Genomic DNA, 17694 nt, shown 5'->3' on the forward strand with positions numbered 1-17694 from the left:
TCCCCCTCTCTCCCTCTCCCTCTCTCTCCCTCTCCCTCCCTCCCCCTCTCTCCCCCTCCCCCTCTCTCCCTCTCTCCCTCTCTCCCTCTCTCCCTCTCTCCCTCTCTCCCTCTCTCCCTCTCCCTCTCTCCCTCTCTCCCTCTCTCCTCTCTCTCTTTTAATTATTATTAGTATTATTCCTCCTCCTTTTTAGTGGCAGAGGGGAGACTGGTTAGGAGAAGAGGAGATGCGGGAGAGGGATAGGAGGATGTTTGTAGCCTTCAAACCTACAGCACCACATTTCCTCAGCTCACACTCCTAACATGTTCAACAGATGGAGGTTTGGCTGGCGTTCAGCTATCTAAATAGAAAAACAGGACGGGCAGGGAGAGCAGCTTGACAAAAAATGCATTCTGCCGCTTAATCGTCTCTGGGCTGGATGCTGTGATGGGGAGGCGGGGAAGAGGAGAAGCTTTGGAAGTCCATGAGAAAGTTAAAAGTCTGCTTGGGGGCTGGGGGAATTTATTTATTTACAAATACTTAAAAACCACTGACTCTTCCACATGGCCTCCTTCCCAGGCCCGCCTCACCTACCCTAGAGATTCTTTTTTCTGCTCATGCCTTCCCCAGAGCCTAGACTAGTGGAGGTCCTGGAAGGAGGTACCCTGGGAGGACCATTTGATGACCCAACTGGGAGAGACATAGCTCACAGATTTCTATTATCTTTGGGGTAGGGGTTGGGGAGGGACTCAAGACGTCTTGGGAAACACGCAGGCAGAGGTCCAGAACATGGACCAGGGGTAGAGGGAAGATTGTCCTTGGGTGGTAGGCCTCCTGAATTCTCTGTGCTGTGAGCACAAACCCATGTCAATAATTCTTCACCAGGGTATCCCCCTAGCTTCAGTAGAAGGCAATAGGGACAACCCAGTGGGGCCTGTAATATTCAGGCAAAGGGTGGGAGCCCCCAAGGCAGCTTTATCAGCTAGATCAATGCTCTAATGCTAGCAGCTCTTACTTACCCCCCAAAACGGGAAACCAGGAATCACTCTGACCTCTCCCCCACACTGGGGGAGAGTTATCATCAACCCTCAGCCACCAGAAAAGTCTATCTAGTTCTCCCTAGAAGAAGAAGTCACCAGCCATTACTAGCTCCACTATTCGCATATTCGTTAGACACCAGGGCTAGAACTAGCGATTTTTGCATGGAGGGCAAGCAATGAAAAACCACTCAGTTTAGTTGGAGGTGGAAATCCAAAGACACAGTAAGGCAGTTGGGGCAGGGGAATGAGCATAGGCCAGGGAGGAGATTACTTGAGATATGGACCCACGATGGTCGCAGTGGAGGGGATTGGGGAGAAATGGCTAAAAGAATAATTAGCTAGTTGTTCTTGCTAACTAGATACTGAGCCCAATGGTTTTTATGCTGTTGAAAGTATTTTCAGCATCCCCCAAGTTTTGGCACCCGGAGGCAAGGCACCACTTGCCCCACTTTAGTTTTGTCTTTATTAAGTACTTGCTCACGTAAAGCCTGGTGTTGGGGACCATAAGGAATGCAGTATCTTAGTTGGCCATATGGCCCAATCCATGCCTAAATAGGAATCCCTGCTATAGGATTCCAATAAGCGGTCATCTGACCTCTCCTTGCATTCTTCCAGGAAAGAGGAAATTTCCTTAGACAGTCCACTTTTGGGCAGTTCTCATTACTAGGAAGTTTTTCCTTTTCCAGCCTCTGAACTCCACAAATTCAAATGAACCCACATGAATTAAGTGCCTGCTGTGCACACACAGTCCCTTCTTACATTCCTCTGGAGCCATGCAGGATAAATTTGAATTCATCTTCTATAGAAAAGTCCTTTGTCTTTTCTTCTCTTGGCTAAATGCCCTCAGTTCCTTCGATCAATCCTCAAGTGAAATGACCTGCAGTCTACCCGCCATGCTAGTTGTCCTTCTCTGGACACGCTCCAACTTGTAATGCCCTTCCTAAAAGATGGTCTGACTAGTACAGAGTCATTCTAAACTCTAGGCAACTCTCAATGCAGCCTAGAACTTTTTGTTGTTGTTCAGTCACATCCAACTCTTCATGACCCCATTTGGGGTTTTCTTGGCAAAGATACTGGAGTGGTTTGCCATTTCCTTCTCCAGCTCATTTTACAGATGAGGAAACTGAGGCAAACAGGGTTAAGTGACTTGCCCAGGGTCACACAGCTAGGAAGTATCTGGGGCCAGATTTGAATTCATGAAGATGAGTCTTCCTGACTCCAGACCCAACACTCTATCCACTATGACACCACTTAGCTACCCCAGGACTACATTAGCCTTTTTCAGCTGCCAGATCGCCCCATTGACTTACAATCTACTATAACTCTAAGACATCTTTCGCACAAATTATTGACTTTTTTCCTGTAAGTATAGGACTTTCCATTCATCTTCATGGAATTTCATCTTGCTCATTTGGCCCATCATTTTAGCCTGTCCTGACTCTGTCATCTAACAATTAACTATCCCCCAGCATTTAGTGAATCTTCACTAAAGGCCTCCCTCTGTCATCATCAATCAATTAATGGCCTCACCTTGAGTCTAGTCATTTAACCAGTTCTGATTTCACCTAACTGTATCAACATCTGGTCCATATCTTTCCATTCTTGTCCTCAAGGATAGCATGAGTAAAAGATGTGTGGTAAATGAGTGACCAAGGGCAAATCATTAGTATCTCTGAGCCTCAGTTTCCTCATCTATAGCAATTAATTAAAAAGCATTTTTTCAAGTGCTTGCTATGTTCCAGGTACCGTACTCAGCCCTGGAAATAACAAAAAACAAGCAAGCAAAAAATACAAACAAACAAAACAGTTTCTGCCCTCAAGGAGCTTGCACTGAAAGGGGAAGGAAATTGTATTCATGTAGTACTAGGGCTTATACGGTAGCTAGGTGGCGCCATAGTGCACAGAGCGCTAGGAGTGGAATCAGGACCCTCATTTTCCTCAACTCAAATCCAACCTCAGACACTGGCTGTGTGATCCTGAGCAAGTCACTTAACCTTATTTGCCTCAGTTTCCTCACTTGTACAATAAGCTGGGGAAAGGAAATGGCAAACCATTCCAGTATCTCTGCTAAGAAAACCCCAAATGGGGTCACAGAGAATTGGATACAACTGAACAACAACAATATGGATTATAAATGACCAGGAAGTGACTTGAAGGCCTGGTTCCAGACAGGAGAAGGCAAAAGATCACCAATCATAACCCAGGGTCCCAGGACATACTATCTTAGTATTACACTTTAAAGGGTTGTTATGAGGATCAGATGAGAATAATATATATGTAATTTGTAAATATATAAATACAAAAACCTTGGCAAATCTTATAAAAATGTCAGCTGTTATTATATTATTATTATGATTTTGATTATGATTGTTATTATTATTGTGAGCAGCACAGACAAGTGTCCCAGGAGTTCACAGGTCATACAGCTTTGTCTTAGGATAAGCTTCTTGGAGGAAATAGGATTTGACATGGACCTGTCTTTTGCCTCTTCTTGTATCTCTGGCACTTAGCATGATGCTCAGCACATAGTAGGCATGTAATAAACGTTCATTGATTGACTGAAGAGTAATGAGGATTTCAATAGGTCATAAAATGGGACATAGCATGTGAAATGATGTGATCAAAGATATATGGAGATTAGAGGGTGGGCAGTGAAAGGAGGTTCACGGGGGACTCTCATCTCAGATGAATTATAATCAGTTCCTCTTCTGTAAAATGGGGATAGCAATAGCACCTACCTCACAGGATTGTTGTGAGGATCAAATGAAATAATTGTAAAGTACTTGGCACAAAGTAAACGCTATATAAATGTTTGATAGTAGTAGCAGTAGTAGTAGTAATCTTGGTGGTAGTGGTAGTAGCAGTAATAGTAGTGGTAGTAGTAGTGGTGATGTTAATGGTAGTAGTAGTAGTAGTGGCAGTGGTTATAGTAGTGATAGTAATAGTAGTAGTGATAGTAGTGGTAGTAGTAGTGGTGATGGTGATAGTAGTAGTAGTGGTAGTAGTAATAGTAGTGATAGTGATAGTAATGGTGGTAGTAGTAGTACTGATGGTAATAGCAGTAGTAGTAGTGATAGTAATAGTAAGGTAGTAGTAGTAATAGTAGTGGTAGTAGTAGTGGCAATGGTAATAGTAGTAGTGGTAGTAGTAATAGCAGTGATAGTAATAGTAGTGGTAGTAGTAGTAGTGATGGTAATAGCAATAGTAGTAATAGCAATAGTAATAGTAGTAGTTATAGTAGTGGTGGTACTAATAGTAGTAGTAATAGCAATGGTAGCAGTAGTGGTGATGGTAATAGTAGTAGTAGTGGTAGTAGTAATAGTAGTGATAGTAATAGTAATGGTAGTAGTAGGAGTAGTAATGATAATAGTAATAGTGGTGGTGGTAGTAATAATAGTAATGGTGGTAGTCGTAGTAGTGGTGGTTGTGGTGGTGGTGGTAGTAGTAGTCAACTTCTTTGGGGAAACCAAAACATGAAGTAGCAGAGAGGCTCTCGGGCCCACTACATGGAGAGATGGAGGGGGATTTCAAGATTATCTGGTTGAAGCCCCTCATTTTACAGAAAAGGAAACTGAGGCCCAGAGAGAAAGCTGGACCTCCCTTCCCCCCCATCAGTGAGCTAAACCCTCTTCTCCCCCCAGGCAAACCTGCCCTTGCTACAGCGGGAGCTCCTGCACTGCGCCCGCTTGGCCAAGCAGACCCCCGCCCAGTACCTGGCCCAACACGAGCAGCTCTTGCTGGATGCCAACGCCTCTTCTCCCATCGACTCCTCCGAGCTTCTCCTGGAAGTCAATGAGAATGGCAAGAGGAGGACACCAGACAGGTGAGGAGGGGCTCTGAAGGGCGGGAAGAGGGGAAGGAGTTGGGGGGGGGTCGGTCATTACTCCCACTCAGCTCGACATTTTTAAGCCTTCGTTTTAGCTCAAGGGAGGTGGCAGTGTGGTTTGGTGGAAATCAAGCACTGGTCCTAGAGTCAGAGGATGTGAGTTCTAATCTCGCCTCTGTTGTCTGCTAGTCATTTAACTTCTCTGGGCCTTGGTTTGTTCATCTGCAAAACAAGGCAGTCAGGCCCAAGATCTGTTCCAGCCCTCAATCTGTGATCTAGAGACAGCAAGGTAGAACGATGGACAGAATGCTGGACCCGGAGTCAGGAATCAGGCATTTCACTAGCTGTGTGACCTTGGGCAAGTCATTTAACCTCTGTTTGCCTCAGTGTCCTCATCTGTTCAATGGAGATAGTAATAGCACCTACCTCACAGAGTCGCTGTGAGGGCCATGTGAGATAATATTTGTAGAGCGCTTAGCACAGTGCCTGGCACATAATAAGCACTATAAAAATGTTGGTTATTATTATCATTGTCATTATTGTCCCCCCCTTTCCAGATTACAATTTATTTCAGACCAATCATGGTAAAGGACAAGTGAATTATAAAGTGGGTCAATTAATCGTCTTTTCCACTCCAGAGAGCACAAGACCAGGGAAAGAACGGCTTGGTTTAAGTTGAACGCAGAAGCCCTGAATTCAAATGCCAATTTTGCCATTTACTAGCTATGTGACTCTAGGCAAGTCACTTCACTGGGCCTCAGTTTCCTCATTTGCGAAATGAAAAAGTTAGACTAGACAATCTCTAAAGTTTCTCCCAAATTAAGCCCTATTTTTTTGGAAAGTTTTGCCTTATATGCAAGTCAATTTCAGGACTTAAAAGACCCCTCTTGCCCTCCCCCAGAAGCCCTCCCAAAAGGCACGTGGCCAATTAAGGATAAATGATGGAAAGTGGAGGGAAAGGATGTATCTGGTAGGACTCTTCTAGCCCAGGTCAACCTTCGGGTGTTGAGGCTTCCTCACCTGGGATGGTGTGCAGAATGCCAGAGGGTCAGGGTGGAGAGGATCCCCAGGGCCTTCAAGGGGCCTGGGTCTGAGGACTCCCTGCCTGAGAGCTGAGTGGTGGAGAGCTGGGGGAGTGTCACTGGGGCCTGAGCCCTCCCTGCAGGGTCACAGAGGTGGTTGTCCCCAAGTGGCACACGCTTCGGCTCAAAGCCCAGGAGGGTGTCTGGTTAACGGTGGCCCGGTGGCTCCTCCTTCCTGGCTTCCTCCCGTGGAGGGTCAGACTTCTTAATGAAGACCTGTATTTCATAATCCCAAACTCCAGGGAGCAGGGCTGTGTTGAGGATGGCATGCTAATCACCTTGCCTAGGGTACAGACCAGAGCTGCTGGGCTGGTTTGCCCGGGAAGATGATTCACGTATCTCTCTCTTTCTCCCTCTCTCTCTTTCCTTCTCTTTCTCCCTTCCTCCTTCTCTTCTTCTCTCCTCTCCTTCTCTCCTCCTCTTCCTCCCTCCTCCTCTTCTTCTTCTCCTCTTTTCTTCTTCTCTTTCTCCATTTCTCCTTCTCCCTCTCCCTCCTCCTCTTTCTCCCCCCTTCCTTTTTTCTTTCTTTTTCTCATTTGTTCTCCTTTATACCATTTATCCTGGCCTGTCTCTGCTTGTTCCTGTCTCTGTGTCCACCATCTTGGCCTCTGTCTATCTATCTATTTGCCTCCCTTCACACTGGACCAGGACCAAAGAGAATGGGTTAGACCGAGACCCACTGCACCCCGAACACCTCAGTAAACGGCCATGCACCCTGAGCCCTGCCCAGAGGTACAGCCCCAACAATGGGCTGAGTCATCAACCCAATGGGCTGCCCCACCCCACACCTCCCCCACCTCAGCACTACCGCCTCGAGGACATGGCTGTAGCCCACCACTACAGGGACCCATACAGGCCCCCTGACCCCCGAGAGCTGCGGGAGCGCCATCGGCAAGTTGGTGAGCAAACCCCAAGGACCTTCCCTACCCTGGCCCAGAGTTAGGGGTTTGGGTGGGGATGAGAGAGGGTTTCACAGGGAAGAAATGGCCCTGTGGGGTATGCAGAACAGAAAGCACCCAGATGAGAAGGAGAAAAAGGTCCACAGGACCCCGAGGGGGATGAAATAGGAGACAGAAGTTGCCAGGGGGTTGAAGGAAAGACCTTGATGTTGGGCATTGGCCTTTGCATGAGAAATAAGACTGGAATCCATGTTCTGTGAGTGCCGAGGAGTTTAGTATCTCTGAGCCCTGCTTAACCTGAGTATGTGAGGAGGAGACCTGCTAGCTTTCTACCTCCTCCAATGAAAGAGAAACCCTTAGGAACAGAATCAGGTATACAGCTCCCTGGGGGAAGAGCTCAAAAGCTACATTTTCCCAGTGTCCCACATTCCTCCCAACCCTGATCTAAATATTGCAAAGCATGTGGTGGAGTTCAGGGACACTGGGCACGTGGTGGGGACCCAGACTCTCGAGAGCCTGGGGCTGGGGCAGCCTCGAACCCATAAACCTTCTGAAACTATACATAGCCTGGGCATGGTGTGGGTAAGCAATGTGTGAGGTTCCAACAGAATTCCAGAGCCAGACACCATCCCCCGCTGCCTGGGCCTAGAACCTCCACATATGTGGTCGTCCAGCTCACAGGCCGCATCCATGGAGGCAGCGCCGGTCTTTCCCAGGAGCGAATCTCGAGTTATTTGCTCTCCACGTTCTTCAAATGGAGCACTGTCCTAGGCACTCTGGAGGGCTCCCCAGAACATAGAAGACATACAGAGTCCCTGCCCACAAGGATACGGAAGTCTGGTTGGGGAGAGGTATCACATGATTTATCCACATGGTGCCCTGGCATATAGTAAAAGCTTAATAAATGTTTTATCTATATCTAAAAACATTTCAGAAACTACCGAGGAATATACAAGTGAGTACCTGCTAGTTCTGTGCCAGCAGACTTGAGGGGCCATAGAGTAAAGGAGTGACCAGAAAGCGGGGAGCGACCAGAGACTCAGTCCTGGGAAAGCTCAGCATGAGCCCCTCCCTGGAGGGGGCCTGCTAGCTGGCTGTCCTCCTCCTCTCAGGGTTCCAGGCCCAGGCAGCAGGTGATGGTGTCTGGCTCCTTGAATCCCAGGGTCAGGCAGGTGCTAATTCCCACCAGCTCCTGCTAATGCAAAAATAAATGCCAGTTGTCCCTCCAGATTCCAGCCACTATTTTGGTTGAAGTGTTGGCTCAAGTTCCTGGTGACACACGAAGTAGGACAGGGTAGCCCAGCCCAACTCAGAGAGCTCCACCTCCTCTTCCTCCTCCTCCTCCTCAATCCCCTCCCCCAACCTTGCAAGAGGGTGAGTCATGAGTAGGGGAGCCTAGGGAAGCCTGCTGGGCCCTTGGAGGGTATGGGGAGAGCATGCCACTCTACCCACTCTGGCCAAGTGAGCAACAGCCCATCTCTACTGAGCACTTAGTTTGGGAAAGACATCCTCCTAGGCATCAGGGGGGAGGGGGAAGGCAGGGAGGAGAAGGAGGAGGAGGGAGAGAAGGAAGAGGAGAAGAAGGAAGAAAGAAAGAGAAAGAAGAGAAGGAGGAGAAAAGGAAGAGGAGAAGGAGAAAAGTGGAGGAGTAGGAGAAGGAAGAGAGGAGGGGGAGGGGGAGGAAAGGAAGGAGGGTTTTGACCAGGACAGGACAGGATATGAGAGCTGCTATAGATTTGGGCAGGTCAGTCTGTGCAGGACCGATCTCTCCCCTAGAGCTGTGTTCTCAATGCCTGCCTTTCCCTCTCTCCCAGCTGTGCATGGCTCCCGGCAGGAAGAGGTGATTGACCACAGGCTCACAGACCGAGAGTGGGCAGAGGAGTGGAAGCACCTCAACAATGTAGGTAACCCCAAGTCACAGCGTGGAGGCGTTGGGTGGGCTTGGGTCTGAAATGCACATCTGAATGGACTGGCCCATGTAAGGACGCGTCAGGCTGTCTAGGGCCGACAGGATGGGCAGTGCTGCCTTGCAGGTTCGTGGCAGGCTTCTCCAGGTGGGGGGGAGATGCAGTGAACACAGGCGTTCCTGGGCCACATAGCCGGATGGCACTTTCCAAGATCTCCGAGTTCTCTTTGTGGTTGCGTGAGTCAAACCTGTGCACCAGGTTCCCTATCCAAGACTTGAGAGATGTAAGAGCATAGTCCTCAACCCCATGGGGCTCAGACCTACCCTGGACCAACTGGCCAGTCAGCACCCTTCATTGAGGGCCAGTTATGGGTGCCATCCTGTCTTAGGCTTTCTAGGGGGAGGATACAAAAGAAATAAAGACACGGGCCATTCACTTTTGTTGCTATTATTCTGTAATAATGGAGAAGAAGATGGCAGGATGAGGGGAAAGCAGTAGCATGTTCTTGTGCCAAACTATTCCATCCAAAATAAGTATTAAAAATGTCACCCTATAGTACATAAAACAAATATTAAAATAACACCATCCTTCATTGAGGAAAATCACTACCTTCAGCCTTACACAAAATCATTACATAGGCATTCTCTCATTTATTCTTACAGCAGTCCTGTGAGGAAGCTAGTATAGTCATTATTGTCCCCATTTTACAGAAGATGAAGCTGAAGTTCAGAGAGAGTGATGGGAAGAGCCCCCAATAATAGGGATGATTTCTTACTTACTCACCTAATTCTTGCAACCAAGAATATTCTTTTGAAAGAGGGGCGGCTGCCTGGACTATCTGTTTTCATGGATCATTTTCATCTGTAGAATGAAGGGGTTTAACTAGAAGACTTTGAAGGCTCCTTCTAGCCACAAGTATGCTGGAGCCAGATCACATTAGCTCAAGAAAGCCAGTTGTTAAATTTTCAGTGTGAGCATTTAAACCTTAGAAATTGGCAAACGATATATATCAGGAGCTTGATTTATCGTTTTATTGGTTGCCTAGACTTAAGAAAGTGATGGAAAAAATGTTAATGCAGATTAAACTTAAAAGTGTGTCTCCCATTCATTCCCCCCACCCCAAGAGCTGATTGTTAAATCCTAACAGGTATTTATTTCTGAGAGATAATTGTTAAACATTAACCAATACCACCCTTCCTCTAGCCCATGATCACATGTCCCACTCATTAGAGCAAAGCCAACTTGCTTCCATGGGAACTGAACTATAACCTTGGCCTCTGCATTCACACATCTTTAAGTGGAGAGAATGAATGGATCACCATCTCCTACAGCTCATCTCTATATCCCCTGTCCCCTGATAGCTCCTGAACTGTATCATGGATATGGTGGAAAAGACTCGGCGTTCTCTCACGGTGCTGCGCCGATGCCAGGAGGCTGACCGGGAGGAGCTCAACCACTGGATCCGGCGCTATAGTGATGCCGAGGACATGAAGAAGGGCCCCATCTCTGCCACATCCCGCCCACACAATAGCTCCTCCAACTCCGAGGGTCCCCAGTTAGGTAATGATGCTGGGCTGGACTGAGCTGGGGCTGTGAGGGGTCAAGGGACAGAGAGAGGATGGCCCAAGCTCCCCCAGGACTCCCAAAAGGGACTTACCCAAAGTCACCCCAAAATGAGTGGAAAGGCCTACACTAAGACGAGGAGCCAACGTTGCCCTGACGCCATCTTAGTTGCTGTTGGAAGCCAGTCTGGCCCAGGCCCTGGCATGTAGAGAATCCCATAGGGTTCTAGCTGGTCCTGTAGGACCTTTCCAGTTCTCCTGGAATCAAAATTCTATGATTTCATGATTCTAAGTCATCCTGGTCTATTCAAGGGCCATGTTTATCTGGGCCAGTGCCCAGCCACAAAACTGCAAAGATAATGCTGATCAGTAGCATGGTTCTGTCATGGGCCACTGATGCTGCCATTCCTAGTGACTGGGCCCTTGTGCCATGGTGCCTGTGGGCTGAAAGGGAGAAGGACACTCAGGCTGCTGTCTCGCAGTCTCTGCCCTTGGACAGAGTCAGACTCAGGCTTTGGCTGAAGAAGGTGCCCCTGGGGCTGGGCTCTGGGCATTGCCTTCCTGAGGGGAAGCCAGTGTGCCCCTGTAGGGCTTGAGATCTTATTACTTTTGATCTTCAGAGCTGATTCCTTTTCATTCTCATTTTTCAGAAAGTCACCGGGAGTTTGTACCCCGGCCTCTATCCGGTTATATGCCAGAAGAAATCTGGAGAAAAGCTGGTGAGTGTTAAAAGGGAACCCTTTTGCTACCCCAGACAGTAAGAGTAAAGAGCAGGCCAAGTCACACGCGCACACACACACACACACACACACACACACACATGCACACATGCATGCACATACACATACATATACATGCACACACATGCACTTGTGCATGCATACACACACACACACACACACACTCACACACCATCTTCCCAGGAGCTAAAGATTACAACATATCACTTAAATAAAGCCATGAGCAATTCCTATGGTGGATAGAACACTGGATTTGGAATTAGGGGCCCTGGGATCAAAGTGTAGCTCTCTTGCTTACTACCTACCTGGCTTTGGGTGAGTTATTTTTCCTCTCTTGGCCCCGATCTGCTCATCTTTAAAATTAGTGGTTGGACTTATTAAAATAAATCACAGCCATTCCAAAAGGACTCATAGGTTTGAAATGTGATTTCTTTGCAACTCTATGAAGTAGAGAGTGTCATTATTCTTATCCCCATTTTACAAATGGGGAAACTGAGGCTCTGAGAGTTGAAATGACTGACTGGTTATTGTGTGACCACTCTGGGTGGGTTTTAAAACCCAAGTTTTCTGACCCCAAGTCTACCATTTTTGCTATGGTATACCATACTGTGCCTGTAAATTATCTCTAAGGTTCCATCCCATTCTAAATCCTACGATGCTGTTTTTCAAACACGAGACCCCCAGGCCTGGAGACGTCAGGTCTCCTCGTGCAGGATCTTCCTGCCATCACCTACCCTTCCGTCTACACGTGCCCCTCTTTGTTTTGTAAGATCCCTGAGTTGAGCTCTGGCTCCTTGAGGAGGTTTTCCCCTGGAGATCGTCTACTTCCACCCTCTCATTAGATAAATGAAGAAATTGACTCTGAATTGACTTGTTCAGTGTCATCTAGCAAGTTGAGACCCACACCTCTAGACTTGCAACCCTTTCCATCTCCTAGGATAAGTTATCCTATTGAAAGATGTGGTTTTTTCCAACGGGACTTTCTATTGTTGTCCCTTAAGATTTTCTGAGTCCCTGGAACCTGGTGATTTAGTCACAGTGCCATAGGGCACTAGGGTGAGCCAGAGAGTGTACAGACACCGTGAAACAGCTGCCCCACTGGAGTGCATGATGGGGCTTGTCCAGAAGCCTGGAACCACTCTGGGTTGGAGAGTAAGGTGTGACCGTGGGCTTGAAGGATCCCCAGCCTCCGCTTGGAAGCATTTCAGAGTGAATATGGCATTGGACCTGGCGCTAGGAAGACCCGAGTTCAAATCCCACCCCAGACCCTTACTAACTGTACGACGCTGAGGAAGTCACTTCACCTTTCTCTGCCTCAGTTTCCTCATTTGTAAAAGAGGATGAGAATAATAGCATTTACCTCCAGGGTTGTTGTGAGGATTACAATGAGATAATATTTGTAAAGTGCTTAACACACACACACACACACACACACACACACACACACAGAGCTTTCAAATAAGTCCCAGTGTGCTTACCTATCTACACCTCCATGCATGTGTGCATATTCATGACTATGCATATACATGTGCATGGAAGACAGTGCGGTGTAGTAGGAAGAGACTGGTTTTAGAGTCAAATAAGAGGAAGGATACCTAGCATTTCTATAGCACCTACTATGTGCTAGGCACTATGCCAAGCACTTGACAAATATTAACTCATTTCATCCTCACGACAACCCTGGGAGGTAGGTGCTATTATTATCCCCATTTCTCAGTTGAGGAAACTGAGGCAGGCAGAGGTGATGTGACTTGCCTAGAGTCACACCGCTAATAAATGTCTGAGGCTGGATTTGAACTCAGATCTTCCTGTCTCCAGGACCTGGGTTCAAATTCTGCCTCTGATGCCCATTTTCTATGTGACCCTGGAGACATCCCTTCCTGGGCCTCAGTTTCTTCATCTGTCAAATGAGGGGGGTCAGGCTCAATGGCCTCCAAGGTCCCCACATGTTGTGCCCACACATGTTCGCACCCACAAACACACTCCTTGAGCCTGAGTCCACCTCCCCAGGCCCCCTGTGCTAGCCCTATGCGCATGGCCAGCCCAGAGTACTGACGCGGCAGCCCTCCGCCCACGCTGCCTTTCAGAGGAAGCCGTGAACGAGGTAAAGCGCCAGGCGATGTCCGAGCTGCAGAAGGCCGTGTCTGACGCAGAACGCAAAGCCCACGAACTCATCACGACCGAGCGAGCGAAGATGGAGCGAGCCCTGGCCGAGGCCAAGCGGCAGGCCTCCGAGGACGCCCTGACCGTCGTCAACCAGCAGGAAGACTCCAGCGAGGTAGGGCCGCGCTCGTTTCTTTCTCGTACCAGATCTGCCCCGGGCTCCCTCTGCCCTCGTAGGTCAGGGACGACCGCAGGACACACGACACCCACCTCCAGCCACAGACCCGTTCCACAGCAGACACGGGGACGGGCGACGGGGACCCTTCTCGTCTTTCTTCTTCCGTCCTCTGACATCTTGGGGTTCTGGCCGTGCCCTTCTTCCTCTTACTGCCTCGGGGTCCACAGGCATAGGGCTTGACAAGGTTAACACATGGGTGTCCGTAGATATACCGTGTGGATTAATAGGAATTGTCTTCTTTCTTCTTTGTTAAAGAAGAAATGGGAGTAAAAGACTGACGTATCTAAAGAAGGGTTTTTCCCAATAGTGGACAGAGCTCCCTACTCTGCCTAGGGTGTTCCCTCCCCCATCACTCTCCGAAGGACCTGGATTCAAATCTCACCTCTGATGCTTATGCCTTGTGGGCAAATCACTTCATGACACCTCCCCCACCTCCTCCAGGCCTCAGTCCCTTGATGGGTAAAATGTGTGGGTTGGACCATTTGGCTCTGAGGTCCCTTCCTGTGAGGGTCACTTTGAATTTTCTTCATGGAAACTCCCCTTCCCTTGGAGAATGGAGCGGGGAGCCCTTTAGAAACACAGTCTCCTCTGCCTCGACTGGTTTAAATATAGCCCTGGAGGCCTTGGAAGAGTTGAGGCGGCAATGGTTTCTGCAACGGAATGAGTCTATTCTCTAGGGGCCCTCTGCTTCATTACTGCCCCCTCTTTACTTCTTGTGCTGTGCCGTGTTCCTCTCCCCATACTCCTTCTTTGAGAAAAACCCCCTTCTCTGAAGAGCCCTAGTACACACAGCCTACACCAGAGGCGTCAAACTCCAATAGAAAAGAGCGTCATTAATCCATACATGGGGCAGCTGGGTGGTACAGTGGATATAGAGTGCCCCACCTAGAGTCAGGAAGACCTGAATTCAAATCTAGCTCCAGATACTTACTAGCTGTGTGACCCTGGACAAGTCACTTAAATCTGCTTACCTCAGTTTCCTCATCTGTAAAATGAGCTGGAGAAGGAAATGGCAAGTCACGCCACTATCTTTGCCAAAACTCCAAATGGGGTCATGAAGAGTCGAACATGACTGAAAACAACCGAATAACAAAATCCACACATAAGGCTTCCTGTGGGTAGCATATTGACTTAGTTTTAAAATGTAATGACATCTATGTTTCACTGTATTTGACTTATTTTGTTACATATTTTCCAATTACATTTTAATCTGGTTCTGGCCAGTCAGGAGTTTTGCCCTCTTGACACTTTTGGCCTAGCAACACCCCCAGCCCCTGGGAAGTGGCTGGTAACCCATTGAAATGATCCTGAAGGCCTCCCAATTAAGGTAGTTCACTAGGGCAAACTTTAGGGTAGCCCTCAGACAACCGGCAGCCACTGAACCCTCCTCAGTCGCCCTGTGATCTCTTCCCTCTTTATTACCCAGCCAGGTTGGGACAGTTATGCCTGGGACTTGGGAAAGCAACAATATGTGAAACCCGCAGATGTCCTCAGGTTCCACGTTTGGCCTTTCCCAGACTGTCACTGCAAGAGTAAGAAGGGAAATGCCTTGTATTGGCTCATAGATACGGGGTGCTAGAGCTTCAGGAGACCTTCATGGTCATGGAATCATAGATTTAGAAGTCATTCGATCTGATCACATGAGAAAACTGGTAGAAAGAAGAAATTTGGCCTCAGGCCCTGTGAATCCAAGTTTAGTGCCTTTTCCAAGCTAATTATTAGAACTGGGAAGGCATTTAGAGATCATTTAGTCCAAACCTTTCATTGTCCAGATGGGGAAACTTGAGACCCATGTGGGGTTTTGCACATTATAGCATATAATGCTTGTTGGAGTCCATTCACATCTACTGACTGATTTGATTCAAAACCACCCTCACAAAACAGTTATTCTCATTTCACAGAGTAGGAAACTGAGGCCCAAAGAGTGTCTTCCCCAAGGCCAGTCAAGTAGATCAGTCTTAGGGCACATTTCTTCAGTCCTTAGACTCCATATCGCCCGCCCTCTCCTCATGGTCTCTGGGCATCCTTAGAGGAGAGGAATGGGAGAGGTGCCTACTCGGAACTGGTAGGTCAGCCAAGGCTGCCACACACATACACCTGACACTGCCCTCTGTCCCCCCCACCCCCAGAGCTGTTGGAACTGTGGGCGCAAAGCCAGCGAGACCTGCAGCGGCTGCAACACTGCCCGCTACTGCGGCTCCTTCTGCCAGCACAAGGACTGGGAGAAACACCACCACGTGTGTGGCCAGACACTCCAGGGCCTCCAGGCAGCCACGGGCACCACCCCGACCAATGGGGTGGGCCCCGCCCAGCCGGACGTAGTAGCCGTGGCTGTGGCCACCAGCCCCAGCGAGACCAGTTCAGCAGCCGCCTCCCGCTCGGGCACCCCGGCCACCCCAGCCCCCCTGGAAACTGCCTCCCGCTAGCCCCATCCAGGGAAAGGAAGATACAACGGAATCCGAGAACCTACAAAAGTCACTGCTGCTACTGCTTTTCTCCAAAAGAAAAAAAAAAACTGCATTCAATGCAACTTCCTCAGCTACCTGACGATTTCATTCGACCTCCAAACGACCTCTATCTCTTCGAGTGATCCTCACAGATCTTCAAAACTGGGCTTTAAAAGTGATTTCACAAAGAAAGTACAAACCTTCTTCTCCGTTAATCTGTCTTTCTCTGTCTTGTCAGTTTCCCTCTTGTCTCTTTTTCTCTTGTCTCTTTCTCTCTCCTCTCTTTCTCTCCTCTCTCTCTCTAGATCTCTCTTACACACTTTCTTGTTTAAATTTTTTTTTTTAATAATTTGGTGGCTTATATTTTCAGTGAAGGATTTTATTTGGGGAGGGTGGGTAGAGGGGAGCTTGTTCCTTGGTTTGGGCTTGTGTTGGTTTTTCCCCAAAAGAGCTACTCAGAAATGGACAAAGAAAACTGTGGGGTTTTCATTTTTGAGTGTGGTTTTTTTTTCAATGAGAAGGGAAAAAGAACTGTTCTTTTTATAGTTGGATATTCTGCCACATTGCCCCCTGTGTGATGGGAGGGGCAGGTGCAGCAAAGACGGTAAGAAGGATTACAATTTCTGATGCAAGAAATGTTTTTGGTTTTATTTTTGGTTTTATTTTTTATTTTTTTAATGTCAAACTCTTTGACTTTAAGTAAAATCCAAAAAAGATTTTTAAAAACAAAAGTAAAGGAAGCTTACTTGTAAACTACCTTGCTAGCTAGCCAAGAATACCAGATACACCTCTGCTCCAAAGGAAATCCAAAAAGCAAACTCTCACAAGAAAACCAATCCAGACTTCTTTTTGTCACTGCCAAAGTATTTTTTTTCTGTTTTATTACTCTTGGGTTTGTTTGATTTGGGGCTGGTTGGTTGGTTTTTGGTTCTTGGTTGGGGTTTTGCGTTTTTCAGAGGGGGGATGGCCCCAGCTCCTTTTTTTTTTTTTTTTTTTTTTTTTTTTGTCAAACAAGGACACTCGTTTGTCCCAACCAAACAATGATGACTGCTCAGCTGGTGAGTCGTTGGCACCAGCAGTGAAGAATGAGGCCCCCAGCCCTATTTTACCTGCTCAGCTCTCAGGCTTTGGATCTCCCTCCCCACCCCCCACCTTTCTGCCAGACTATGGGATTTGCGTCTGTGGCTTCAGAGTTTGGTTATTAAACATGAGTAAAGTAAAAAGGAAAAAAAATCATCAGGATTGACCAAGCCAAGCCCAGGAAAAAAATTTAAAAATCCAGTATGTGTATGGACGTGTGTGCATGGGTACATATATGTGTGAATGTGTGTGTGGATGTATGTATAAGGGGAAAATACCTCTATTTTCCCGCCCTCAATGGATTTTCAACGCATTTAATTTTTCCGATGATGAAAAAAAAAAAGTGCTAAAGTGTTCCTTTCCAGAGAGAGCATTGTTCCGAAAACAAGACAAAACAAAACAAAACTGTGACAATCTTTTGGATTGATTCTTGACTGCTTTTCAGAGCATGAGCAGATAGCAACTTATACCAATACTTTCTGCTTCTCCTTTTCCTCCTCTACCTCTCTTCTCTCCATTTCCCCCCACCCCTTGTCACAGTATCTCCTTATCACTGTTCTCCTCTCTTCCACACTTTTGCAGGAAAATACAACAAAACAAACAAACAACAGCAGAAAAAACAAACCAACCCACCTTTGTATTCTGCCCCCCATCCTACCTTCTGAAGACTATTTTGATTGCCTGTATATAATCCCTTGCTTTTGTGTCCAGTTGTTCCCCAGATGTTTTTTCCTCTGCTCCTTTGATGGAACATGATAGGTCTTTTCATTTGAACATTTTCCCTATTACTG

At 47.5% G+C, this 17694-nt stretch overlaps 1 protein-coding gene across 7 annotated transcripts in view; it reads left to right on the forward strand.

Moving 5' to 3' along the window:
- Positions 1 to 16099, forward strand: part of CBFA2T3 (CBFA2/RUNX1 translocation partner 3) — a 114558-nt gene extending 98459 nt beyond the window's left edge. For all 7 annotated transcript variants that reach the window (XM_027846090.1, XM_027846064.1, XM_027846082.1 and 4 more), the window contains 7 exons: positions 4661 to 4842; positions 6576 to 6826; positions 8641 to 8726; positions 10095 to 10293; positions 10946 to 11014; positions 13123 to 13313; positions 15506 to 16099. In XM_027846090.1, coding sequence (XP_027701891.1) covers positions 4661 to 4842; positions 6576 to 6826; positions 8641 to 8726; positions 10095 to 10293; positions 10946 to 11014; positions 13123 to 13313; positions 15506 to 15802 — 1275 coding nt within the window. In that variant the 3' untranslated portion in view covers positions 15803 to 16099. The remainder of the gene's footprint in view (positions 1 to 4660; positions 4843 to 6575; positions 6827 to 8640; positions 8727 to 10094; positions 10294 to 10945; positions 11015 to 13122; positions 13314 to 15505) is intronic.
- The last annotated feature ends 1595 nt before the right edge of the window (positions 16100 to 17694 follow it).

The sequence above is a fragment of the Vombatus ursinus genome, unplaced genomic scaffold (genome assembly GCF_900497805.2).
Source record: "Vombatus ursinus unplaced genomic scaffold, bare-nosed wombat genome assembly UNPS02005286.1, whole genome shotgun sequence".
NCBI lineage: Eukaryota > Metazoa > Chordata > Mammalia > Diprotodontia > Vombatidae > Vombatus > Vombatus ursinus.